This window comes from Gossypium raimondii, chromosome 1 (genome assembly GCF_025698545.1).
Source record: "Gossypium raimondii isolate GPD5lz chromosome 1, ASM2569854v1, whole genome shotgun sequence".
NCBI classification, from domain to species: domain Eukaryota; kingdom Viridiplantae; phylum Streptophyta; class Magnoliopsida; order Malvales; family Malvaceae; genus Gossypium; species Gossypium raimondii.
This window is the reverse complement of record NC_068565.1, coordinates 3,964,350-3,992,320: the sequence shown is the minus strand read 5'-3', so window position 1 is coordinate 3,992,320 and position 27,971 is coordinate 3,964,350. Positions and strand designations below refer to the sequence as shown.

The following is a 27,971-nucleotide window of genomic DNA, read 5'->3' as shown; positions in this document are numbered from 1 at the left end:
GAAAATGAGCTGTCACTATGTTAGACAACAATAACCTACTTTTTCTTCAATCATGCTTTAATTATTATTTTTAAAATAAATTTTAATGGTGTTGTGATTTTATAAATCGCTCATGAACTTAATGAATTAATTATCCTTTTAAATTGATGGAAAAAATCCTAACACCAAATTAATTTTACATATTAAATTAAATTAAATTAAATTTAAATTACCCAAATATATTGTTAAATATTTTTCTGAAATTATCTAAATTTAAATATTCCAATTTCATTCCGTAATTTAAATAAACTTGGTCAAAAAGATTACTCCCAAAAAACCTGAGGCTCTTTTTCTTTTTCTTTCTTTTTGTGGGTCCTTTTATGATACATTCTCAAACAATGATTTGATTGTTTTATTTTGCTTTTCTCTATTCCCTTTTCTACCCTTGTTGCTTTCTTCTTATATCTTGTCTACCATTTTTTAAAAGAGGTCTTATTCGGTTCCAAGCCCTTTAGGCTTTATAATTTTGAGATTTAGTCCCTCTACTGGGTAGCATACGTTTTGGGGAATGTTGCTAATACATGTGATAAATTATATTTTGGTATTGGTTTGTTAAATAATTTAGTAGATTTAGAGGTTAGAAGTTGGTAGAAAAGTTTAGAGGGAAGAGCATAATGTTTGTGGGAGATTCATTAAGTTTAAATCAATGGCAATCATTGACATGCATGCTACATTATGTAAATAATTATGTTGCTTGAAAAAGTGACTGGAGACGTATTTTACCGTATAAATACACTTAAGTCCCATTCCTAAGGGCCCTTTCCAAACACTAGTTAAAAAAGTCGACAATATTTGTGATCAATCCTGCTATTTAAGGACCCTTTGTATTCCTTGTTTCTTTGTTCTGCATTTTATCTCTGTTTAAGATTCCCACTGCAACCCTTCTCTTCAGGAAAAATTAAAATCTGCTCTTTCCTCTGTTTTCTTCTTCTTCTTCTTCTTTAATTTCTACCTAATTTCTCACCTTTCTTCTTTGATTTCACTCTCCTCCTTTTAACAGGAAAAAGAAGAAGCTACCTCCTATTCTCTTTCTCTTGAATCCCATTCTCTTTTCTTTTCTTTTATTTGCCCAAAAAAGAAAAAAAAAAGCTGCTTTTACTTTGTGTTTTTGCTTCAGTTGAAGTTCCAGTAGCAGGAGCAGCAGCAGCTCATAAACGGTGATGAATTGAGGTAAGTTTGGAGACATGAATCTCTTCATTATTCCGAATAGTACTGCTTTTGTTTTGGCTATATATTAAACTCAATTCAAACAGTGTGTGTTGATAAAAATATAAGGTGAAAAAGAGATTGGTATTCCCAACTCATTCCTTTTTTGTTGGATCATTTTTTGTGTCTTACCAGTTTAATCACAATTTAGCTTTAATAAATAGATAAATAATGTATCAAAGCTTCAGTTGAGATCCCTTCAACTATCCATTACAAAATAAGAGTTATATGCAAATATGACTACGAGATAGTATGAAATTAAAAAAGGGGATAATTGCATAGAAGGCCCTTATACTAATATTTAAAAAAAAAAGAGATATTTCTTCCTTATACACTTCTTCTTCCTTTTCTCTCGCCGGGAAACTAGAAACTTAGTAATTATTATAATAAACAAAATTAAATGTACTATGTTGACACCATTTTTTTGATGAAAACGGGGTCGACGTGGATTTTGAAAAAAAAGAATGAAAACGGGAGTCGCCACCAATCCTTTTTTTGATGATGTGTGATCGGGTCACCTCGAAAAGTGGTTGTTTTTAATAAACGATTTAATTTTTATTAAAACAACGATTTTGGTCTACGAAATTCAGAAAAATGAGTTCGGGAGTCAGTTACGCACGAGGAAGGATTAGCACCCTCGATGCGCCCAAAATTGGTACCTAGTTGATTACTTAATGTCTTGATGTCGAAAATTAAAACTCGAAAAGAATTTAAAAATACGATCCCTCTTTATGTTGTGTTATTTTAAAATTACTCGAATAAATCAAAATGGAAAATGCCTTCTTATCTCGAAGTAACAAGATGTCACATCTAGTAAGTTAGGACACGACACCTCGTATTTTTGAGAGTAAGCTTGCCTTTTATTTTTTATTTAAACCTCATTTATTTCAATTTCAAAGGATATTCGATTATTTAGGAACAACGCGAGAAAAATCGAAGCTCAGTAAGTTAGGGCACGATTTTCTCGAATTTTCTAAATACGGAATATTGCTTTTATTATTGAAAGTTTAAAAGGGTATTTGGCCATTTGGTCGAACGAGGAATCGAAACCCAGCACGTTAGGGCACGTTTTCTCAAACTTTCCAAACGCGAAATATTGCCTTAATTTAAAACTTTACTCTTTTTGAATAATCGCGAGTACAATACTCGAACGAGATGCATTTGTTTTATTTAGGACAAAATACAATGATTTATTATTGGAGTGTACAAAATCGAGCGTAGCTTTGAAGTGATGAAATGAAATTGAATGATAACGGAACATGACATAACAATTTATGAATAAAATGAGACATCAATGCATGACAAATATACACGGATACAAATAAGCAAATTATAGTACGCACAACGACAATGAACACACAATATATCTAATTTAAATACCAACATTACTAATCAAAGGAAAATAAAACAAAATAATATATATATATATATATATAAATATATATACAACAATCTAAAGTAAATAGTAATCCAAGATGAATGATTTATAAGAACAATAAATAATAAAAGGTTCGAATAAACAATATACAAGAAAACTTAAAATAAATGAATATAAAAATTTTAAAATAAATAATATTATATATAAAAAGTATAAACAACTTTGAAGAAAATGTACATACATACGAAAATTTAAAAGAAAAGAAAAGATATATATAATAGTTTACAATAAATAATAAATAAAAACTTAAACAAACAAAGATAAAAGAGTTTTTTTTTTATATAACAATAATAAACAAATAAATTGAATGGACCCAGGTCCAAATTGAAATTAAAACGAAATTAAATGACATAATTAAAAATAAAAAAAAGACAGTCGGGGCCTGATCTAAACGCGCGCAGAGATACAGGGTCAAAAGGGAAATATTCCCATGCCATCTGAAACGGCACCGTTTCAGGGTACATCTGCGCATGGTCTATGGACCAAATTGAAGCGTAAGCAAAACTTAAGGCTGAAATTGAAAACTAAAAGAAACTACATTGAATGCGCCTAAAAGATGAAGGGACTTTTTCGGAAATATCCCTTTAGGGAAAACGCGCGGATCCCCCCTGACGGGTCGGGTCGCGCACACGGATGGCCCTATACGGCGCCGTTTTGGAGCCACTGAAACAGGCCCTAAACGACGCCGTTTTGCATCACTTATAAAAAACAAATTTTTTTGTTTTGAAACCCATTCTGCCATTCAAAAGAAAAAAATAAAAAAACTCTCTCATATACTCTCAACTCCTCCTTTTTTAAACGCCGGTCATGGGATTCCGGCCGATTGCCGCCGTGTAGCACCACCGTGCACGGTGGCCGGCATAGCACAAAGGAGGCGTTTCGGTCTCACTTCGAAGCACCCACGAAGGTCAAACACCCTTCGCCCGAAAGCCAATAAAAAGGACTCCCAAACCCACCTTTCAAGGCCGATTCCGACGACGGAGAGATCTCCGACGACGCGGCCGACGGTGTTTCAGGTAAGTTTCTTCCCTTCTCTTTTTATTTGTTTTCGTAAATAAATAACAAAAAAAGAAATAAAAAAAAACTAGATCTAAAAAAAACACACTAAAAACGAAATACCACCTTCTCTGATTCAAAATCTATATTTTTATTGCTATCGTGTCCGGAAAAAAAATACAAGCAATGACTTATGGCATTTATAGCCGATTACAAGTGCTTAATCCCGTTTTGTTTGTCGTTTTGCATTTGTCTTTTTCTGCTATTGCATGTTGCTCGTTTTGCAGGTGGTGTCAGACGCGCGTGGGTGGGGTGCTGGCGTGCGGCAGTGCGAGGGCGTGGCAGACGAGGGGGCAACGCATGGAAGCTTGCGGCGGCTAACTTGGGGAAGCAAACTAGGGTTTGCTGAAAATGGGGTTAATCTTGGGCTAGGGTTATGTTTGTTTTGGGTTTAGGGTTAATTTTGGGTAGTTTGGGCCATATGAAATTTGGGCTGCAATTTAGACTTTATTTCATGTATTTGGTTTATGTTTTATTTTTATTTTGTTTTTGTTTTGGCACTGGGCCCGGGCAAAATGGGCTCGTACATACTATATTACTGAGAGAACATCTAACATCATTGGAGGGAAAGAACAAGAAAAGAAAAAATAAACATAACAAAAATAAAATAAAATATTCTGCTGAATTTGAATTTTGTTAGGCGTCCCTTGACACAAGCAACACAACACACAATACATTTAGATTAAACTTTTAAATAAAAATTAAATGAAAGCATAATAAAAAAATCAAAAAAATTATTTCCCAAAATATTCATTAACGAAAATTTAAAAAACTTTCATTAATCTAAAAATTAAAACTAGAAAATCATCATTAACCCAGAAATTTAGTTCTAACTTTTTATGTGACAATGATTTTAGTGAGGATGAGTTTGGCTCATACATGGGCATTACAAGGAAAAAGTTACAAGTGTTGGAGTGTTGCTAACTTTTTAATTTCACATCTCTTGCCCATTATTTTATATATTTAAGTTTATTAAATTATATATTTTTAATTTAATACAAAATAATATTACTTAAAACATTGATTCATAAATTTAAATATTTCTTTAAACTAGTGTTTATATATATTGTATTACATAGATTATTCTAAAAACAAAGTTTGATGCTATATACCAGATATACAAATAAGGAAATCATTTCATATGCCAACTGCAGAACTTTTTTAAACTCTACGAGCAAGTTGAGAGTTTGAAAAGTATATTTTAAAGTGTAATAAAAATAAAAAATATAAATATAAATATAACACTACTTTTCATACTATTAACCCGCTTATGAAGTTTAAAAATTCTACAAATAATGTATCAAATTATTACCTATTACCTATAAACATAAGCGTGACTTCACCGTTACATTTTAAATATAATTATCATCATCATCTTCTATCTCTTTGCATAGCATTATAGCATATATAAAAATTATTATTATTATTATTATTATTGTTAGGGATGGGATAATACGATTCAAACCCGTACCAAACAAATATTTAACAAGAGCTTTAACCATCAGTTTATTTAAGTCAAGGCATTATTATTTGGTATGGTGGAAGGCTAATTATTGACCGTTAGGGTTTTCGAGTGGAGTCAGAGTTAGTCATGAGTGCTCCCTAGGTAGACTGTCATGTCTCTTTAGATAAATCAGCCTCTGTCGAGCCACCACAGTCTCCTCCTTGCTCTCCTTCTTGTTGAACATTGTATCAACTTTATAATTATTAAAAAGTATTTTGTATTTTATGTTTATTGAATTTTATTAGTAGGGTGACCTCAACCCAGGTTAAACTCTTAAATTAAATTACAAAATGTAAATTTGAAATTTTGGTTTACAGCTTCAATTGTTTTGGTTTCAGATTTAAAGTTGGAGCATTTTGTGTGAAGCAAGGAGACCCACCTTTCAACTCTGCTTTTTTAAAACGTTGCATATAATATATCTTCATCTGAAGTGGTAAGCTTCAAATTTTTCGTCACCATCTTTCGTTTCTTCTTGTGGTTCACGTTCAGTGAATATTGTCTACCATTTTGCTTAAGCTTAGCAGAATTGTTATTTCAATTCAGATTAACGACAATGGCGGGAGCGTTCTTCACGGGTGCTGCTTCTAATGCCGTAGGAACACTGATGGGTGACTATTTGGTGAAGCCAATAGACCGTCGTATTCGCTACTTATTTCGTTTTCATAAGTTAATTAAAGACCTCCACCAACAGCAAAGCTATCTGAAAAGAGAACAAATTCGAGTTGAAGAAGACGTTAAGGAGGCAAAATTGCAGATTCAAACTCAAGTAATTGAGGACTATGTAGATGAATGGCTGACAAATGTAGAAAATGCCTTGAAAGATGTACAGAATTTGGACAGCAGAGTTGAAGGAAATAATAGATGCTTACATTGGTGTCCTAATTGGTGTTGGCGATATCAATTAGGCAAGGAGATAGAGAAGAAGACAGTGTATATCAGTAAACTTGTAGAAGACTCTCACTTTGAACGAATCGGCTATCGTGCGGAGCTTCCTGGCTTAGAATTCTTCACATCTAAAGATATTTTGGCTGCCAAATCTTCAACTGCTGCATTCAACAAGATCATGGAAGCATTAAAGGACGACAAAGTTAACATGATCGGTGTGTGGGGGATGGGAGGGGTGGGCAAAACCACCTTAGTCAAAGAAGTCGGTAAAAAAACCAAAGATTTAGGATGTTTTCGTAAAGTTATTGAAGTTGTTGTGTCCCAAAAATCAATCATTGAAAATATTCAAGATAAAATAGCAGATTTCTTGGACTTAGAGTTCAAGAAGAAAACTAAAGAAGGGAGAGCAGGAGAATTATGGCTTCGATTGGAAAATGAAGAAAAGGTCCTCATAATCCTTGATGATATGTGGAATGAGGTCCACTTGAAAGAGATAGGCATTCCGCTAAATGAAAATGGGAAGGGATGTAAAATCATTTTGACAACACGTCTCATGAAAGTATGCGACTCCATGGAATGTCAAGTTATTATTCCAGTGGATGTTTTGGATAGTGATGAAGCATGGGGTCTATTTAGAAAGAAAGCTAACCTTAATGAAAGAGTTTCAAGGGATATTCTTGAGGAGGCTGAGAAAGTTGCAGAAGAATGCAAGGGTCTACCTGTAGCGATTGTAACGCTAGCTGCGGCTCTTAAAAAAACAGAGACCCGTGGAGGATGGAAAGTGGCCCGCAAGAAACTTGAAAGCAGTAGGTTAGTGGAAATCGGTAACATTGGAGAAGAAGAAAGAAATGCCTACTTGTGTATCAAGATGAGTTATGAAAACTTGAAGAAGGAGACGACCAAGAGATGCTTCTTATGGTGTGGTTTATATCCAGAGGATCATTCAATTGAAGTGGAAGATTTGGTGCGATATGCTTGGTGTTTGGAGTTATTTGGCAAGGCTGACTCAATTGGAGAAGTGAGGATTCAAGTTTTGGAAGCCATTGATTACCTCAAAGATTCTTGCTTGCTGTTTGAAGATGGAGATGGCAGAAGGTATGGTCCTTAAACTCTACAGCTTATTCCTTTTGAATATATTTGTAGATTTAGGAGTAGAATTGTGTTTACAAGTCCGCCAGCTCAGCCAAACAAAACCATCTTTAGACTCAATTGGAGAATTACTATTTGTTTATAAATAATGTAAGTGTGAACTTCAAATTAACAACTGCAAGTCATCGATGAAAATACTTTTAAGTTCTTCAAATAAAAAATATGAATAGAATATTGACAAGTAAATTGATATAATAGTCATGTTGACAATGAATTATTGATGATGGATCAAATATTAATAAAATTTTAAACATACACAACTTGACTTATTTTTAATCTTTTCGTGCTATTATATTATTATTTATTTTATGTGATATAAAAATAAAATAAAATTATAATACAATTGTATTCTCTTTTATTTTGGCTTGATTAGGTACGTTAAGTTACATGACATAATTCGTGATGTTGCTTTATGGATAGCATCAGAAGAAAACAGTGGTTTTATGATCAAATCTAGATTAGAGTTACTAAATAAAAGCTCTGAATCTTGTAAAGCAATCTCATTGTTGGATAGTGAAAAGAAAAATCTTCCTGATAGATTGGCTCTTTCGAAGCTTGAGATCCTATTGCTTAAGAACTGCGATATACAAGGTATATGTTTTCTAGGAATGAGAGAACTAAAAGTTTTAAGTCTTATAAGTTCTACGGGGGTTATTTCCTTATATGCTCTTTCGTCCCTGCAAAAACTTCGTGCCCTACATTTGGAGAATTTTAAGGACTTTTCGTTCCTTGGAAACTTAAGGACACTTGAGATTCTAAGTTTACGTCATTCAGAATTAAATGGTTTGGCAGATGAATTAGGGAGGTTGAAAGATCTAAAGATGTTGGATCTAACCAATTGTGCACTTTCCTCAAGCTTTTCCCCTAATGTCATTCGAAGGTTCTCTCAGCTAGAGGAGTTGTACCTATCAAGCAGGACAAATGATATCTTTCTCGTGATAAAATCTTTGACCAGATTAACGAGACTAAATCTTTGGGCATCTTCTCTACATTTTCCTCCAGACTTTGAGTTTCCTGAATTAGAAAAATACAATATCTGCATAAACTATGAAAGGACCTTTTTTGGTCGTATTTTTTATGCTGCAAGATCCTTGCATATTGATCAGGAAGTGTTTCCTTACAATGCAGTTTCCCAATTACTTGGGAATTTAGAGTCTCTTGCAGTGTCAGGTATCAAGGATGAGTATGTAGAATGCTTGACTAATAAAACACAACAAAAGGTGTCGGTATCAATGATCTTACGAAACCTAAAACAAGTGACAATTAAAGAGTGCAGCAATCTAAAAGTGGTATTTCAAATGGAGGAGGTGGAAGAAAATGGAGCTCCGCTCCTTTCAAATTTAAAGATTTTACGTCTTGACAGGTTGCCACATTTGAGTTGCATATGGCAATTGCCAACCCAACATGTAAGACTTGAAAGCTTGGTTTATTTGACTATTAGAAAGTGCCCGCGTTTGAAATCACTCTTTTCACTTTCTCTTGCTCAAAGTCTCGTACTCTTGGAAGAACTTGACATATTGTTCTGTGATGAGTTGAAGCAAATAGTGACAGAATTGGAAGGTGATGAGGGAGAAATATCATCGGCCATCAATTCTCATACTTCTTTGTGTTTCCCAAAGTTAACAAAGCTCGAGATATATATTTGTGATGGTTTGGAGTACATTTTTCCGACATCACTGGCATCACATGGGCTTCAGGGTTTCACTCTTCGCATACATGGTTGCCCTAAATTAAAGCAAGTGTTTAGAGTTGCCAATGATAGTATGCTCCAATATCAGCAGTCCTGGAGATCGTTATCGTCCTTTTCAATGTCTGGTTGCCCTCTATTAACTGATTCAGTTGTTCATTTAGAAGCTGGGAAAGCTTACATAGAGGTACATTCTTTTTCTCCCTTTCTAATTACATTATTGAATTTTTTCTTTCATAAAGGATGCATAACTCATATTGATTTTACAGCAAAATGTTTAAGATATTTTAACCATACTACAATTGGCACTGTTATGTATGTGGAAGTAAATAATACAAAAATAATAATTAGTGGTGGTTCAAAATATCATTAGTTCTTTTTATATAAAAAATACGACATCAACAATCTTGTTAATATATATTATTTTACATTTTTTTATAATTTTACTGATTTTTACTCTTTTTTTGTGAATAATAAAGTAGAATGAATCTCATTCTTTTAACTCTCACTGAAAACAGAGTTAAGCATATCCATATGCACAATTATATATTTATTTGTATTCCACAAATGCATTATTTTATTACACAAATAACATTTTTATGAGTTTGATTACTTTAGCTTTTCATTTTTAAGGAAGCTATATTTTTTACGTTTTCATTAAATGTACATTACTCTAATTGGTATATACATATATAATTTGTGTTTTAATGATGATGATTTACGTGAATTACAATCAGGGTGTTCGATTGTCAGCATTCAAGGAATCGTTCAAAACTTTGAAGCAACTTACTTTATTAAAAATTGAGGATCATAATCTGGTTCCAGAAGCTAATGAAGATGGACTAAATGGAGTAACTTCCCTTCATCTTGAGAATTGCGAGGATCTTGAATGCTTGGTTGATACCACCGCTACTGCAACAAAGAATGGGCCAACTTCAGCATTCAGTCATTTGGAGAAATTATTTATAGGAGCGATGCCTCGGTTGGAAGCCTTATGCAAGGGTCAGCCTCCACAAGGTTTCCTCAAAAACTTGAAACATCTGGGAATTGTAGACTGTTGTAAGTTGAAATCCCTTTTTTCTCCTTCCCTTATTCAAAGCCTAGTGCTTTTAGAACAACTCGAGATACGATGCTGCGACGAATTGAAAACTCTTTTCGCTGATCCGGAAATTGATGGTGAAATAGAATCAAAGACTTCTTCCCTTCCTCTCCGCCTGCCCAAATTGAATACTCTTTACATCAGAGCGTGTGCAAAACTGGAATATGTTGTGCCAATCACCTTGGCTCAAGGTCTTCCTGCTCTTGAATGGCTTTGGGTTTCTGAGTGTGATGCATTAAAGCAAGTGTTCGGCATGCCAAATGAACAAAATGAAGTTCATCACCATAGTAGCCTGCTCCTTCCAAGTCTACAAGATCTAGAACTTGATTGGTTACGAAACTTGACTAGTTTTGTCCCAAAAAACTATATTGTCAAAGCACCATCTTTGAAAAGAATGAAAGCTAAGGGTTGTTCTAAAGTGATGAACCTTCCCATTCAACAAGCCAACAATCAGCTGGAGTTAACGTTAGAGGTACACCTTTCTTACTCTTTTTTCCTTTTCTGGATTTTTTTTATTTGATTTTTCTAATTATTAAACTTTTTCATACCATGCCCCTCCCAACCTTAAAATTGAGCTTAAAAAATATATAAAAATAGTTGTATTTGCTGTTTATAATTATCATATATCTTGTTGGTAATTGTTATTCCAATCTGTTGTTATATATATATTTTTATGATACCAATATGTTATTATATTAATCTAATATTTAATTTATTCTTTCATTAATTAATGATTTGTTTTCATTTATGTGATGAATTACAATTAGGAAACTGGATTATCGGTATTCAAGGAATTGTTATGCAATACAAACGATCTTATTCTCTACAATATTGGGGATCACAAAAATCTCGTCCCAGATCTTATAGATTTGGAACATTTAGACGGATTAACTTCCCTTTCTATTAACAACTGGCAAGGTGGTGAATGCTTGGTTGATATATCCCAAGCAATGATGGATTTCAAGTACAATGACCAATCTCCCAAGTGTTTCTTGCAAAATCTCAAAAGTTTGAGAGCTGTTTTTTGTGAAGATTTGTCAAAGATATTTCGAATGGATGATGGAATAGAATCAAACGCATATTACTTGTCAAACTTGGAAATTTTGGAGATTGAAAGATGCTGCAGTTTAGAATATGTCTTCCCACATGCTTCAGTTGGAGTTTTTTCTTATCTACGAAATATAAAACTTGTTGGATTGAGAAACTTGAGGAGTATTGTTGGAGGAAACAACTCTTTAGAAGCACCAATTTTGGAAATTTTACATATCGAAGAATGTTCAGTGTTTACAAATTTTACTTTTCCTAAAGAAGTTAAGAAGTGTGGTTCTTTAAAGGTACTTTCCTTTTCAGTTTTGTTTTCTTAATTCCTTTGTTTTTTTATTTTATTTATTTCAAAAAGAAGTTTTGTATTTCATTTTATTAAAATCTAATTTCCTTAGAAAAGTGGAAAGTCTCTAATGCATAATTTGTCAATTCATGTAATTAAAAGTTAAAAAGAAAACCAAATATGAGAGTGCCATACTTGGTTGATATTGAAAGAACTTAAAAGAATAACACTTCCCTTTACTTTTATGCAGGAGTTGTTCTTCTCTATGGAAGATATAGACAGTGAAGATGTCAATTTGTGTGATATGGTAAACACTCAGTTGAGACAAAAATCACCAGATTTCGAATATATAACTTTGGGAAACTTTGAACAATTGTTTCAGCTTCAGAGTGGCAATATCATCTCAAGTCTAGAGAAAATGGAGCTTTTTAATGTGATTAGGTTGCGAGATATATGGAAGGGTCCCATCCAGGTTGCAACCAATCTTAGAGAAATAAGGGTTTACTGCTGCAATAACTTGACATACATCTTTCCAGAGACGCTCATTCCACATTTACCACAATTAAGCATCCTAGACATAGCGTCATGTGAGAACTTGAAGCAAATAATTGGAAATGATGACATTTTAGAATCTTCATCATCATCACAAGGTCCTCAGTTGGAGATGAAAATGGTATTCCCTCAGTTAAAGAAAATAGAACTTGAAAATTTGTCAAAGCTCGAGAGCTTCAGCCCTATGGGTTATCATCTGGAATTCCCATGTTTACATTCGCTTGACATTAAGGAATGTTCCAAGATGATCACAAGTTTCAGTGCAGATTATTTAACATTGACTGTGCATGCTAAAACTGATCAGGTATTTATCCTCCCAATTACACTCTTTTATGTTATTCTAATATATATGAAATTGAGTAATTTTTATTTTATTTTTATGTTATTCTCAACGAAGTTTAATTTGTTATGAAATGAAGGCATCTCAGCTAAATGATACCAGTCCCTCACGGGAAGATATAATTTGGAAAAGGAGAAGACCTACCTCACTACCTCAGTATAAAGAAGAAGCTGAAGAAATTTCACCCTTTCAGTGAAAAATGTTGCAAAAATCATTCTTGCGCCTAAATCACGTCGATTGTACCAACAGTCAACACTAGTTAATTAACTAGGTAAATATGGCATGACCATTTACCCTTCTTCTCGCCTTGGTTTTTTGGTTCTTTTTATTCTTCTTTTTAGTTCTAATTGTTACTTATTTGTTGATTATGTTTTTCAAAGTCTGATCGATCGAGTTGCTTCTTTTATGGAATATCTACTCGTTCTTTATTTTTTGTACAGAGTTTGATGCATTTGCTACCTTGAAAAGCATTTTAAAACACCCATTGGTTAATTTTTGTTGCAATGAATAAATTAATTTGTTGATTTTGTTTGACAGAAATAAATGAGCATTTAAAAGCTAAAATCTTGACAGAAATATTTGGTACGTCCAAGGCATAGTTTATTTACTAAGTACTGATTTGTTCAGCTATATATCTATCCCTTTTCATTGTATTGGGCAGGATTCTATATTGACGGATTACACACTATGCCAGCCCTCTAATTTAGGAGACTGCCTTATCTCTACCTTAATGGTGGTGTTGCTAATATGCCTGCAATCAAAGAGAAGTATAGTCAGTACAAGGTGAGTAGGTGCTCCATCGTTACGGGGCAAACATGTTTACAACAATGCTACATAATTCGCTTAAGTTTTTAATAAGAGCTTGATCTGAATATCAGACCTTGCTTCAAGTGATGATTGGGAATGGGCAAGTTCCATTACTGGCTATTTCAAGCTATTTACTGAAAGCATTTTAAAACATACGTTGGACAATTTACCCATTGGTTGATTTTTGTAGAAATGAATAAATTAATATGTTGATTTTTTTTGACAGAAATAAATGAGCTATATGTCTTGACAGTAATATTTGTACGTCCCAGGCATAGTTTATTTACTAAGTACTGATTTGTTCAGCTATATGTCTATTCTTTTTCATTGTATTGGGCAGGATTCTATATTGAGGGATTACACACTATGCCAGCCCTCTAATTTAGGGGACTGCATCATCTCTACCGTAATGTTGGTGTTGCTAATTTGCCTGCAATCAAAGAGAAGTATGGTCAGTACATGGTGAGTAGGTGCTCCATCTTTACTGGGCAAACATGTTTACAACAATGCTACATAGTTCGCTTAAGTTTTTCATAAGAACTTTTCAGACCTTGCTTCAAGTGGTGAAGAGTGGGAATGGGCAAGTTCCATTTCCGGCTATTTCAAGCTATTTACTGAAACCATTAATGTCTTCTCTAGTTACAAAAGTCCTACTGCAAATGTGTATTTTCCTGAAATCTGTCATGTTTACATACTGTTGATTGAATTGTGCAAGATCCCAAATACTTTTCTTAGTTCATTGGCAGCAAAGATGAAAGCAAGGTTCTATCAATATTGGAGCGATGCAATTTAGCTTTGGCAGTATCATTATCTTAGGTCCCCCAACCGTAGCTCACTGAATCCCGATATTCGACAGGAATTGATTTGACACAAGATTGGTTGCAGATGCAATCAGATGGTATGTTTGTGCATTATCTTTGATTTTTTTTTTCACACAATATCAATTTTGATTCATTATATATCACTAAAAACAACTCGTTGGTTGAGCTTTAAGTATTATGCGGAGTCTTTGGTTCCATAGGAACCTTTTTGCATGGCAATCGAAAAATGCTTCAACCGCTCATATCCTAGCTTTTTCTGTCTCTTTTATGCAAGATTGGAATGATGTTTGACGAACTATTGATAAAGTTCAAGAGCCTGGAGCAGTTTCTGGTGTTGGCGGTTCATGCTGGTCAAAGCCGCCTGTGGAATGGGTGAAGTGCAATATCAATGCCACGTTATTTAGGGAGGCTAATGCTGCAGGCTGGTCTGCTGTAGTCCGTGATGCAAAAGGGTCATGTTAATCCAATGATGGCTCCTAAAGTTGCTGAAATATACGCAGTCAAGGAGGCCTTAATTTGGGCACAGTCGAAACAATGATGTCTGTAAATTTGGAACGCTGGTTTAAAGATTATCTCCAACTTTAGTCTCATTTTCTATCTTTATATATACTTCATTTAGAGTCTTAAAAGCACTAAAAAGGTAACTCATATAATGTGAATTATTGTGAATGGAAGATTTCCATGTTATGGATCAATTAAAGAGATAGGACTTAGAATTAGGTGTATGGATTGAGATTTTAGTTATCGTTTTTCTTTTTCTTTTAATCATTCGTTATATGTGTATTTAAGTTATTAATGAAATATTTCCTTTCAAAATATATATACCTATTTATTATTTATCATCATTATAATGAATAAGTATTATTAAGAAAGTTGATTTTATATTATTTTTCTATATAATTTTGCCATTCACTAATTAAGTGGATTTACATGATTTATAATATGTAAAATAATTTAATATTAAATATTTAAATAATTCCATTTTAAAGATTGATTCATACTATACTTTCAAAAAAACAAAATATTATTAGTATATTTTATATTAAACATTTTATTTATATTTCGAATAAAATTTAATTTACTAAAATTTGATGTAAGAAAATGTTATACAACATCTAATTTAATTTATTATTGTTCAATCCATAGACAACACCTACATCTATCATTTATAAAAAGAATTAAAATTATATTTATAATGTTATTTAAGCTACAGATGGAAATAGAAAGATGGGATGGGATGAGATTGGTGTAGAATCTATTCAGCAAATGGGGTGCCTTTCATACACTCTTTTCAATGTAGTTTATTGTTGCAGATTCCATCATCTGAACATGTTTGGTATGGGGACATGAATTTCCGGATATTGTTTCTTGACTTCAATCAATTTTCCACGTCAACTTTGTTTCACTTTTATAATTATATATTAAAAAGTTAAAAATTTATTAAATTCAAAATAAATTCAAAATAAGAATTAGTATTAAATTCAAAAAAGGGATAATCCATCAAAGGCCCTTATACTTTAGGGTTTGTTCTAATGTGACCCCTAAACTTTCAAAATGTCCAATTAAGCCTCTGTACTTTATTTTCGTTTACTATAGTGGTCTTTGAAATGTTCAATATGGTATCTGAACTATTGATTTGTATATTATTATGATACATAGAGTCAACACCCGTGGTAATTACTAAACCAACACATGAATTTTTTTCAAATCATCAATTTCACATGGATAATATAATATTATATGAAGAGATAAATAATAAATAAAAATGGTAGTCGAAATGAAGTTATTCAACCTCTCATTCAAGTTCAATAAGAAGTAAGGGACATAATTTTGAAAAATTTTGGCTTGTATAAATTTTGAAAATATTTGGAAAATTCTAGGGTATTTAAAAGTTGAAGAAATTTTAAGTTAAAGTTCGATGGTTTTGTAAAGTTGAACTCATGTTGTTTAGGTTTAGTTATTTACTTTTTGTTTTATTTATTTTGTCACATAATGTTGTATCATCTACATAGAATCGGAGATTTAGAACAAAATTTACATATTGAATTCTCATTAGTTAGTTTAGCATTTGCTAAGGTCTAAAGGTTTTAATTTTAGGTACCATAATAATACATGATTGATATATTAGGTACTATGTTAAACACTTCCAAAGTATAAGTACCACATTGTATATTTTATGAATGTACAGGTACCAAATGATACACAAATTGATAGTTCGAATACCACATTAGACATTTTAAAGTGTGGCCGACAGCCAGCTATGCCCACCGACGAAGTCTTTCACTTATTGTCTATAATTTTGATGTTTAATGAAATTATTTAATGAGACAAATAGATAAATTTAAAATAAATATATTAAACTAATTAATTTTAAATTAAAATTATTAATCATAGTAATTAAAGTAGTTAATTTATAACCCATATCATTAATTAAAGTAATTTAAAATAAATAAATAATTAATCATAGTAATTAAAATAAATAAAAGCAATTTAAATTAATCATAGATAAATTTAAAATAAATATATTAAAGTAATTAATTTAAATTAAAATTTTTAATCATAGTAATTAAAGTAGTTAATTTATAACCCATATCATTAATTAAAGTAATTTAAAATTTTATTTAAATAAAATAAAATTTTAAAATTTTAATTTAAAATAATTTATTTTAATTTTAAAATTATATAATATATCTGAATTAGCCACGTGAGGCTTAGGACTAAAATGTTTAAGTACTAAGAATGTTTGATGTATCAAAATGAGAAAAGTAGTAGTTTAGACATTAAAATAAATATTAAATCATTTATCTTCAATTATATATATTTTTCCCTCAGAATAACTCAGTTAAGGTCAGATATGGAGCAATTGACTACTAAGACAGACGTAGAAAGGAAACATCTAAAGTATTGGAGTAGTGGGAAGTCTGTATTTACTTTCAAAGGGCTAAAACATAATTAATTTATCATTTTTCAAACGAATTAATTATGGATTTATCCCTTTGCTTAGCCAATTAATACTACGCACCCAATTCTTCGTAAATTTATTTTTGATCACTTAACTATGAAAAGTTATAAAAATAGTATTTTTTTTGTTCACCTAACTATGAAAAGTTACAAAATGGTTACCTAACTATTCAATTATGTCTTTTTTAGGTCACCAGCTGGTTAACGGTGACAGCTTTTAAAATTGGCATAATAGCAACTTGAATCCTCAACATATATAAATTATGTGAATTCAGTCTTGATTCTAAAAAAGTTAATCCTCAATATTTATACATTATGTAAATTAGTCTCTTTTTTTACAGTTTTGCTTTTCTTTGTGACCCTTTCACCTAAAATGTTAAAAAAACAAATTTATCAACTATACAAAAAATGAAAACACCCAAAAATCTAAGATAATAATTTTCATATTTTCTCATTCTTTTAAAATTAACCCTCAATATCATAAAGAAAAACAAAATTGAAAAAAAAGACCAAATTACATAATGTGTAAATGTTGAGGGTTCAATTATTTAGTATCAAAACTAAATTGACATAATTTATAAATGTTAAAGATTAAATTTGCTATTATGTCAAATTTAAAATATACTACCATTAACTAATTGGTGATTGAAAACTGTTTTGCAACTTTTCATAGTTGGGTGACAAAAAATTACTAATAGTTGGATAATGTAATTTAGTAAAAAAAACCAAATTGATTAATAATTTCAATTAGGATATTGTTTTAGGTACTTTATTAACTTGGACAAATTTTTATGATTTTGTTCTAAAAGCCAATAACACAATGTGACATGGCAGCCCGAAATTACAATATATGGCAAACATTATTTAAAAATGTAAATTTTTAAGAATCCTATAAAGTATTGTTAAATTAAATAATAAAATATGATCATCAATATATATCTGTCACACTTTTTTTTTTTTTTGGGAGTAAATACTTTTGTTCACAGCTTCAACGACTCTGCTTTCAGATTTAGAATTGGAGCATTTTCTTTGAAGCAAGGAGCGCGCCTTCTAAACATCACATTATAGTATATCTTCATCATAATCTTAAGGGGTAACTCTCAACCTTTTCATAATTATTCTCAACTGTATTCTCTACCATTTTGCTTAGGCTTAGCAGATTTGTTATGTGAATTCAGATTAACAGCAATGGGTTCGGAGTGGGGTCTCAGTGCTGCTTCTGGTTTGGTGGCACCATTGTTGGTAGACTATTTAGTGAAGCCAATCGAACGTCGTATTCGTTACTTATTTCGTTTTCATAAGATAGTTCAAGAGCTGCACCAAAACCAACAAGATTTGGCTGCAAAAGAAACTCAAGTGAAAGACGACGTTGAGGAGGCTAAATTGCAGATTCGAACTCAAGTGATCTACGACCAAGTTGATGAATGGCCGACAAAGGCAGAAAATGCCCTAAAGGATGTAAAAGTTTTGGACTCTGAAATTGAAGAAAATAAGAGATGCTTCTGTCTGTGTCCTAATTGGTGTTGGCGATATCAATTAAGTCAGGAGATTGAGAATAAAACATTGGAAATAGCTGATCTCGTAAAAAAATCCGAATTTAAACGAGTCGGCCATCGTGCAAAGCTTCCTAGCTTAGATTTGGTCACATCTAAGGATAATGTGGATTTAAAATCTTCAGGTGCTGCTTTCAATAAGATCATGGAGGCATTGAAGGATGATATAGTAAAAAAAATAGGGGTGTGGGGGATGGGAGGAGTGGGCAAAACCACCTTAGTCAGAAACGTGAGTGGTAAAGTCAGAGGATTTGATCGAGTTATAATGGTCACTGTGTCCGAAACTGTAGACATTGAAAAAATACAAAACAAAATTGCAGATGACTTAGACTTGAAATTTGGCAAGAACACTGAAGGCGGCAAAGCAACAGAGTTGTGGAGTAGATTGAGTAATGGAAAGTTTCTCGTAATCATCGATGATCTATGGAAGGAGTGGAATGATGATGGGGATTTGAGAAAGATAGGTATTCCATTGGTTAAAGATGAAAAGGGTTGCAAAATCATCTTGACAACACGCAACTATAATGTTTGTCAACATATGGAATGTGAGGAGACAATTCAACTGAAGGTTTTGGAAGATGGTGAAGCATGGACTCTGTTCGAAATGAATGCAGGTATCAAGAAAGCTGATTCGCGTGTTATTGGGGAGGCTAAGAAAATTGCAAAAGAATGCAAGGGCTTACCTTTAGCCATTGTAACACTAGCAAAGGCTTTAAAAGGTAAAGCTCTTGATAGGTGGAAAGATGCACGAAAAAAACTTGAAAGAAGTGGATTAATGGAGATTCCAAGCATTCAAACAGAGAGAGAGAGAAAAATGCCTACATTTCTCTTAAGATCAGTTATGAGCATTTGAAGGACAAGATGTCCCAAACATGTTTCTTACTCTGTGCATTATATCCTGAAGATGACTTAATTAATGTGGAAGACTTGATGCGATATGCTTAGGGTTTGAACTTATATGATAAGGTTAACTCTATTGAATAAATGAGAATTCAAGTCTTGAAAGTCATCGATTACCTCAAAGATTCTTGCTTGCTAGAAGATGGAGATGTTGGAAGGTATGATACATTTTCAAACTATACATGCTTATCCCTTTTCATTAATTGGTATTTGGGTATACCAAGACTTAGAATTCTAAATAGAGTTTTCTTGCTAAGTAGGCAAGCTTAACCAAACTAAAAAAATTTTAAATTACTAATGTACTTTTTTATTACTAAATTGTCACATGTAATTTTTTAAATATTTTATTATATTTTTATAAGACACTTGTTAACCACTCATTCTATTTGTAAAATCTAAAAACTTCACCGCCGCTACCAAATAATTTTCTTTATAATATTAACATATAAGAAATTTAAATATTTTAATGATATATAAAACATAAACCTACATGTCTTATTTAACTTTAAAGACTAAAACTAAGAAATAGCCTTTTGTATCTTTTGATTAAGATATATATATATAAAAAAGCTAAATTTCATATTTTCCTTCATCTTTTGTTTTATTAGTTCTTTTGTAGTTTCTTTATATTTTCATCTCCTAAAATTGTATTATAATAATAAAATGCTATTTACTTTTATTTTGGCTTCATCAGGTTTGTTAAGCAAGCTGAAGATTTTAGAAGGTATGATGCTTAAATTCCAAGGCAAAGCTATATATATATCTCGTTTAAACTATCACTTTCTTGAGTTGGTATTTGCGTATATTAAAAGTTTGTTTTAGGAAAATATGTTTTTATACAAAGTAAGATTATTTTATAAAATGTTTTTATAAAAATATTAAAAATACTTATTTGTATTTAAATATTAAGCAAATATATTTTATTATTAGGAAAATATAAAATATTTTTATAAAAATACTAAATTATTAATCTCAAATAATATAATTTTATTATTAAACATACATATTTATATTTAATCATATAATAAATTATTAATATAATTGATTTTAGTAAAATTATTTAATACTAAGTTTTATTTTAATGATAAAAATTAGCATTAATAATAATTTTAAAATTTAAGTAATGTTCTTAATATTTTATTGAAAATAATAATATTTTGATAATAAATATATTACAATCTATAAATATTTAGTAATACATATTTTATATTATAAAATATGATTATTTTAATAAAATAAATATGAATGTTAATTTAAATCCTATTTCATTTCATTTAATCATTGTTGTCTCCCCTTCCCCAATATATAACTTCAAAATAAGTTTTAATTAGATATTAAATCTTTATTATTAAAAGTGTTTATAGTTTGAGTTAGGCTAAGTTCGGATTTGGTTTATCTATGATATTAGTAGCTTTATATTTGCCCAAGCCAAGCTAAGATTAGCCTAAAATATAGGTCTAAAATTTTACTCAAATCTATCCATGTTTACAAATATCTAACTAATGCTCATTCTAGGTTACCGATAATATTTAATATTTAATATTCTAGATCTTTTTATTAGTAAAATTTTAAACATAGATAACTTAACATATTTTAATATTTTCGTAGTATTATATTATTATATATTCTATTTTATGTGATTTACATTATATAATATATAAAATAAAATAAAATTATATTACAAAAGTATAAAATTAGATGGGATCGAGCCTTGAATGATGAAGTTCAGGCCCAACCTATATTTTAAATAGGTCTATTTGTTTCTCAAACCTATATATTGGGCGAGCTTTTAGGCTTGTGGAATAAAATTGGATAGGTATCCCGGCCCTTAAATAGTAAAATGCTTATTATAATATATTATTTATTACAAAATATTATCTTATTAAAATAATTTTGATTTTAAAAAATGTGTTTCCATAATGTTTTGTATCAAATATAATTTATCTTGGGTTTATTTCACTGAAAATGATTTTAGAAAGAAAATTCAAATAAAAATATTTTATGCAAAATTATTTAAATACTAAAAATATCAATTTTTCAGAAAATCAATCCATTTTTCTCAAAGTTGTTTTAAGACAAACACAACTTAAAAGGATGAATGATATATACATACTAGATAGAGTTCTCTTGCTAAGTTCACAAGCTTAGCCAAACTCGAGCAATTTTAGACTCTCCATTTCTTGAACTTGAAAAATATCATTTGTTTATAAATGATTGGGATTTTGTCACTCCTGTAGGTGAAAGAAAATATTTTATTTTAAAATATATTATAAATTTATTTTAGTAAATAATTATTGGTGGATGGATATGAGATTTTATATAAATTTATTCGTCGTGTTTGATTCCCAAATGATGTTATTTAGCTATTATACTTTCATTTTGAAGAGTATATAAAAGTATAACAAGATAAAAATATTTTTATAAAAATATTAATTATCTATTAAAATATTAACATATAAAAATATTCGAAATATTTTAATGATAAATAAAACATAAATCCAGAAGTCTACTTTAACTTTAGTCTTACATTCAGTAAATCTTACTCATAAACATACAAAAAGAAAAAGAAAAGGTTTAGGTATTAAATTATGAAAAGTGTTAGGAAAAATGACAAGTTAAATACCAAATATTATATTAAGTCTAATTCATATAATGTAAAATTTGATTAAGATGTATACTATAGTTAAATTTGATAGTTTCCTCCACCTCTTTGTTTTATTAAAATTTTTCTTCCTATTGTTCCTTTTTCTACATTCTTTTTATCTTTTATTCTTCTTAAAATTGTATAATAATAAAATATTATTCAATGCATCCTCTTTTATTTTGGCTTGATTAGGTACGTTAAGTTACATGATATAGTTCGTGATGTTGCTCTATGGATTGCATCAGAAGAAGAAAGTAGTTTTATGATCAATTCTAGATTGGAAACACTAAATAAAAGCTCAGAATCTAGTAAAGCAATCTCATTATTGGGCAGTGAAAAGAAAAAATTTCCTGATAGATTGATGCATTCAAAGCTTGAGATCCTATTGCTCAATAACTGCGATATACAAGGTACATGTTTTTTAGGAATGACAGAACTAAAAGTTTTAAATCTTACAGCTGTATATGGTACGGGGGTTATTTCCTTGTATGCTCTTACGTTCCTACCAAAACTCCGTGCTCTGCATTTGGACAATTTTGCGCACTATTCGTTTCTTGGAAACCTAACAACACTTGAGATCCTGAGTTTACATGGTTGGGTGTACGAGGATCTTGCAGATGAATTAGAGATGTTAGAAAATCTAAAGATATTGGATCTAATCAATTGTGCGTGTTCTGGGAGATTTCAATCTAAAGTTATTCGAAGGTTGTCTCAGTTAGAGGAGTTGTATCTACCAAGATCGGGTATAAGTAATGATATCTTTCTCGAGATAAAATTTTTGACCAAATTAAGGAGACTATCAGTTGAGGTACATTCTCTACATTGTCCACTAGACTTCGAGTTTCCTGAATTAGAAAATTACAAAATTGGCATAAACTGTTTTAGTATAAATTTTGGTTACTGAGAAATGTCCGGTTTTGGTTATACTATTGACACAACAAGATCCTTGAAAATTGAGGAAGTGTTTCCTTACAATGCATTTTCCCAATTACTTGGGAATTTAGAGTCTCTTGAAGTGTCAAAAATCAAGGATGAGTATGTAGAATGCTTGACTAATAAAACACAACCAAAGGTGTCGGTATCAATGATCTTACGAAATCTAAAACTAGTGAGAATCGATTACTGCAAGAATCTAAAAGTGGTATTTCAAATGGAGGAGGTGGAGGAAAATGAAGCTCCACTCCTTTCAAATTTGAAGATTTTACGTCTTCAAAGGTTGCCAGATTTGAGTTGCATATGGGAATTGCCAACCCAACATGTAAGACTTGAAAGCTTAGTTGAATTGACTATACTACACTGCCCACGTTTGAAATCACTCTTTTCACTTTCTCTTGCTCAAAGTCTCGTACTCTTGGAAAAACTTGAGATAATCTATTGTCCTGAGTTGAAGCAAACAGTGACAGAATTAGAAGGTGACAAGGGAGAAATATCACATACTATCAATTCTCATACTTCTTTGTCCTTCCCAAAGTTAACAAAACTCTACATATCTACTTGTGATGGTTTGGAGTATATTTTTCCGACCCAACATGTAAGACTTGAAAGCTTAGTTGTTTTGACTATAAAAAAGTTCCCACGTTTGAAATCACTCTTTTCACTTTCTCTTGCTCAAAGTCTAGTACAATTGAAACGTCTTGACATAAGCTACTGTGATGAAATGAAGCAAATAGTGACAGAATTGGAAGGCGACGAGGGAGAAATATCACCAACCATCAATTCTCATAATTCTTTGTGCTTCCCAGAGTTAGGAGACGTCAGCATATCAAATTGTTATGGTTTGGAGTATATTTTTCCAACGTCGATGTCACCACAAGGGCTTCAGGGTTTGACTCTTAACGTAGAGGCTTGCTCTCAATTAAAACAAGTGTTTAGAGTTGCCAAAGACAGGGTGGGAAATGACAGTATGCTCCAACACCAGCAATTCTTGAGATCGTTATCGTCCTTTTCAGTGAAAAGATGCCCTCTATTAACTGATTTGGTTGTTCATTTAGAAGCTAAGAAAGCTTCCATAAAGGTACGTTCTTTTTCTCCCTTACAAATTATACATTATTGAATTTTATTTATTTATAACTTTTCATAACTCAGTTTTCATATTGATTTTACAGCAAAATGTTTAAGATATTTTAACCATACTACAATTGGCACTGCTATGTGTATGGAAGTAAATAATATAAAATAATATTTATTGGTGGTTCAAAAATATCATTAGCTCTTTTTTTCTTTTCTTTTTTACATAAAAACAATTAGGACATTAACAACTTTGATAATATATATTAATTTACAACTTTATTATAATTTTACTGAGTTTTTCTTCATTATAAAATATCTTTCTTTTCTTTTCAATCTCATTCTTTTAACTTTTGCTAAAAGCAGGGTTAAAATATAAAACAAAATTAATCATATCCATATGCAGAGTGGAGCAGCCTGAAATTTTTAGTAGAATTAATTATATATTTTATGATAATAAAAGTAAAATTTTATTAATTTAGTAGTTTATATCTTTATAATTTTAAAGAATTAAATCAAATTTTATTATTTTTGGAGTTAAAGTATAATTTTACCATTAATAATTTAAAATTTTATAAATTATAATGACTCTAAATTAAAAATTACTATTTTAGAGGGTCATGGCACCGAATCTCTACTACACTATGCCATTGATATGCACAATTATAGGTTTATTTGTAATCAACAAATGCATTTTTTACTACACAAATGAATTGTTTTCTAGTTTCTTACTTAATACAAATTAAAGAAACCATGTAGATGTAACATTTTCATTAACTGTCTTTTTTTTTTTTATTTCCAGCCTTCCAAGTAATTAAAGTAGGTAATTTATGAGTTTGATTACTTTGAGTTGTTTGCCATTTGTTTAATTCTGCATTAATGGTATTTACCGTAGATAACAATATTGATTTAAAAGAAATTTTAACTATTTATGTTTGTATGTCAATTATTGATTGCTAATTGATATATAAAATGTGTTTTTAATGATGATGTGAATTACAATTAGGGTGTTCGACTATCAGCATTCAAGGAATCATTCAAAACTTCAAAACAACTTGAAGTTAGAGAAATTCAGGATCTTGAATGCTTGGTTGATACAACAAAGAATGGGCCAACTTCAGCATTCACTCATTTGGAGACATTATTTATGGAAGATATGGATGGGTTGGAAGCCTTATGCAAGGGTCAGCCTCCACAAGGTTTCCTCAAAAACTTGAAACATCTGGAAGTTGGAGAATGTTGTAAGTTGCAAGTGGTGGGTGAGCTCCTTCATGACGGAGAAGAAAATCAAGAGCACCCACTTTCAAATTTACAATCTTTGACGCTGTACCAATTACCAGCATTGAGATGGATATTCAAAGGCTCACCCCATTCTTTCACCCTCCAAAGTCTTAAGGTTGTAGCCATAAATGGATGCGGAAAATTGAAATCCCTTTTTCACCTTCCCTTATTCAAAGCCTAGTGCTTTTAGAACAACTCAAGATACAACACTGCAACGAATTGGAAACTCTTTTCAATGATGGTGAAATAGAACCGAAGACTTCTTCCCTTCCTCTCCGCTTGCCCAAATTGAGGACCCTTTTCATCAGAGCGTGTTCAAAACTGGAATATGTAGTGCCAATCCCTTTGGCTCAAGGTCTTCCTGCTCTTGCATCGCTTTCGGTTTCTTCTTGTGGTGCATTAAAGCAAGTATTCGGCATGCCATATGAACAAAATGGAGTTCAACACCATAGTAGTCTGCTTCTTCCAAGTCTACAAGATCTAGAACTTGATTGGTTACGAAACTTGACTAGTTTTGTCCCACAAAACTATATTGTCAAAGCACCATCTTTGAAAAGCGTAAAAGCTAATGTTTGTTCTAAAGTGATAAACTTTCCCATTCAACAAGCCAACAATCAGCTGGAGTTAACGTTAAAGGTACACTTTTCTTACTCTTTTTTCTTTTCTGGATTTTTTATTTGATTTTTCTAATTATTAAACTTTTTTATACCATGCCCCTCCTAACCAGCCTAAAATAGAGCCTGGTGATAGTTATAAATGGTATCGTGGTGATAGTTGTATTTTCTGTGTATAATTATCATATATCCTTGTGATAATTGTTATGCCAAATCTGTTATTATATATATTTTCTCTATGATACCAACACGTTAGTATATTAATTTAATATTTAATTTTTTTCTTGTGATTTTATTAATTAATGATTTGTTTTCATTTATGTGATTAATTACGACTAGGAGACTGGATTATCCGCATTCAAAGAATTATTATGCAATACAAAAGATCTTGTTCTCCACAATATTGGAGATCACAAAAATCTCGTCCCAGATCTTGTAGATCTGGAACATCTAGACGGATTAACTTCCATCTCTATTAACAAATGGAGCAGTGGTGAATGCTTGGTTGATGCATCACAAATAATGATGAATTTCAAATGCAATGGCCAACCTCCCAAGTGTTTCTTGCAGAATCTCAAAATTTTGAGAGTTGTTGACTGTGAAAAAATTTCAGAGATATTTCGAATCGATGATGGAATAGAATCAAATGCACGTTACTTGCCAAACTTGAAATTTGTGGAGATTAGAGAATGTCCAAGTTTGGAATATTTCTTCCCACATACTTCAATTGGAGGTTTTTCTCATCTAGAGGAGATAAAACTTGTTGGATTGAGAACCTTGAAGAGTATTGTAGGAGAAAACAACTTTTTGGAAGCACCAACTTTGAAAATTTTATACATCCGAGGATGTTCAGCGTTTACAAATTTTACCTTTCATAAAGAATTTAAAAAGTGTGTTTTCTTGAAGGTACGTCCCCTTTCACTTTTTTTTTCTTAATTCCTTTGTTTTGTTCTTCAAAAAGAAGTTAACAAGTTTCTAAACTTGTATTTCTTATCCATTTGGATTTTTATTAAAATCCAATTTCCTTAGAAAAGTGGAAAGTCTCTCATGCACACTTTTACATCAGTTCATGTAATTAAAAGTTAAAAAGAAAACCAAATATGAGAGTGCCATACTTACTTGGTTGATTTTGAAAGAACTTAAAAGAATAACACTTCCCTTTACTTTTATGCAGGAGTTGTTCTTCTCTATGGAAGATACAGGCAGTGAAGATGTCAATTTGTGTGATATGGTAAACACTCAGTTGAGACAAAAATCACCAGATTTCGAATATGTAACTTTGGGGAACTTTGAACAATTGTTTCAGCTTCAGGGTGGCAATATCATCTCAAGTCTAGAGAAAATGGAGCTTTTTAATGTAATTAGGTTGCAAGATATATGGAAGGGTCCCATCCATGTTGCTACCAATCTTAGAGAACTAAGGGTTCGCCACTGCAATAATTTGACAGACATCTTTCCAGTTATGTTCATTCCACATTTACCACAATTAAGCATCCTAAACATAGCGTCATGTGAGAACTTGAAGCAAATAATTGGAAATGATGACATTTTAGCATCTTCATCATCATCACAAGGTCCTCAGTTGGAGATGAAAATGGTATTCCCTCAGTTAAAGAAAATAGAACTTGAAAATTTGTCAAAGCTCGAGAGCTTCAACCCTGTCGGTTATCATCTGGAAATCCCATGTTTGCATTCGCTTGACATTAAGAAATGTTCCAAGATGATCACAAGTTTCAGTGCAGATTATTTAACATTGACTGTGCATGCTAAAACTGATCAGGTATTTATCGTCCCAACACTCTTTTACTTGAGTTTTTCCACTATTGTTTCTAATATATATGAAATTGAGTAATTTTTATTTTATTTTTATGTTATTCTCAACGAAGTTTAATTTGTTATGAAATGAAGGCATCTCAGCTAAATGATATTAGTCCCTCACGGGAAGATATAATCTGGGAAAGGAGAAGACCTACCTTACTACCTCAGTATAAAGAAGCTAAAGAAATTTCACCCTTTCAGTGAAAAATGTTGCAGAAATCATTCTTGAGCCTAAACCACGTCGACTGTACCAACAGTCTACACTAGTTAATTAACTAGGTAA

At 31.3% G+C, this 27,971-nt stretch overlaps 4 protein-coding genes and 1 long non-coding RNA gene across 10 annotated transcripts; all 5 read left to right on the top strand.

Moving 5' to 3' along the window:
* The first annotated feature begins 826 nt into the window (after window positions 1–826).
* LOC128040954 (uncharacterized) lies at window positions 827–4,364 on the top strand. Its single transcript, XR_008195724.1, has 2 exons — window positions 827–3,699; window positions 3,967–4,364. It is a non-coding gene; the product is annotated as an uncharacterized LOC128040954 (long non-coding RNA).
* A 1,432-nt stretch (window positions 4,365–5,796) lies between these two features.
* LOC105776736 (probable disease resistance protein At4g27220) lies at window positions 5,797–14,673 on the top strand. 6 transcript variants are annotated; one of them, XM_052630003.1, is made up of 11 exons: window positions 5,797–7,223; window positions 7,651–9,151; window positions 9,702–10,535; window positions 10,831–11,397; window positions 11,641–12,246; window positions 12,362–12,553; window positions 12,820–12,864; window positions 12,944–13,065; window positions 13,430–13,551; window positions 13,825–13,987; window positions 14,185–14,673. In XM_052630003.1, the coding sequence occupies exons 1-6, from the start codon at window positions 5,797–5,799 to the stop codon at window positions 12,476–12,478; spliced, it is 5,052 nt and encodes a 1,683-aa protein (XP_052485963.1). In that variant the 3' UTR covers window positions 12,479–12,553; window positions 12,820–12,864; window positions 12,944–13,065; window positions 13,430–13,551; window positions 13,825–13,987; window positions 14,185–14,673. The 6 variants fall into 6 exon arrangements, with proteins under 6 accessions (XP_052485963.1, XP_052485971.1, XP_052485964.1 ...); XM_052630011.1 differs by lacking the exon at window positions 12,820–12,864 and having other exon boundaries at window positions 13,946–13,987; XM_052630004.1 differs by lacking the exon at window positions 12,820–12,864 and having other exon boundaries at window positions 13,836–13,987.
* A 3,386-nt stretch (window positions 14,674–18,059) lies between these two features.
* On the top strand, window positions 18,060–19,277 carry LOC128039860 (probable disease resistance protein At5g43740). The gene has a single exon (XM_052628606.1). It carries the CDS (start codon window positions 18,060–18,062, stop codon window positions 19,275–19,277), a length of 1,218 nt encoding a protein of 405 aa, XP_052484566.1.
* Window positions 19,278–22,142: 2,865 nt separating this feature from the next.
* Window positions 22,143–25,321, top strand: LOC105776757 (uncharacterized). The gene is made up of 3 exons (XM_052628603.1): window positions 22,143–23,982; window positions 24,982–25,230; window positions 25,316–25,321. Exons 1-3 carry the CDS (start codon window positions 22,876–22,878, stop codon window positions 25,319–25,321), a joined length of 1,362 nt encoding a protein of 453 aa, XP_052484563.1. The 5' UTR covers window positions 22,143–22,875.
* Window positions 25,322–25,335: 14 nt separating this feature from the next.
* LOC105776710 (uncharacterized) lies at window positions 25,336–27,971 on the top strand. Its single transcript, XM_012599564.2, has 4 exons — window positions 25,336–25,892; window positions 26,210–26,776; window positions 27,045–27,650; window positions 27,779–27,971. The coding sequence occupies exons 1-4, from the start codon at window positions 25,389–25,391 to the stop codon at window positions 27,890–27,892; spliced, it is 1,791 nt and encodes a 596-aa protein (XP_012455018.2). The 5' UTR covers window positions 25,336–25,388; the 3' UTR covers window positions 27,893–27,971.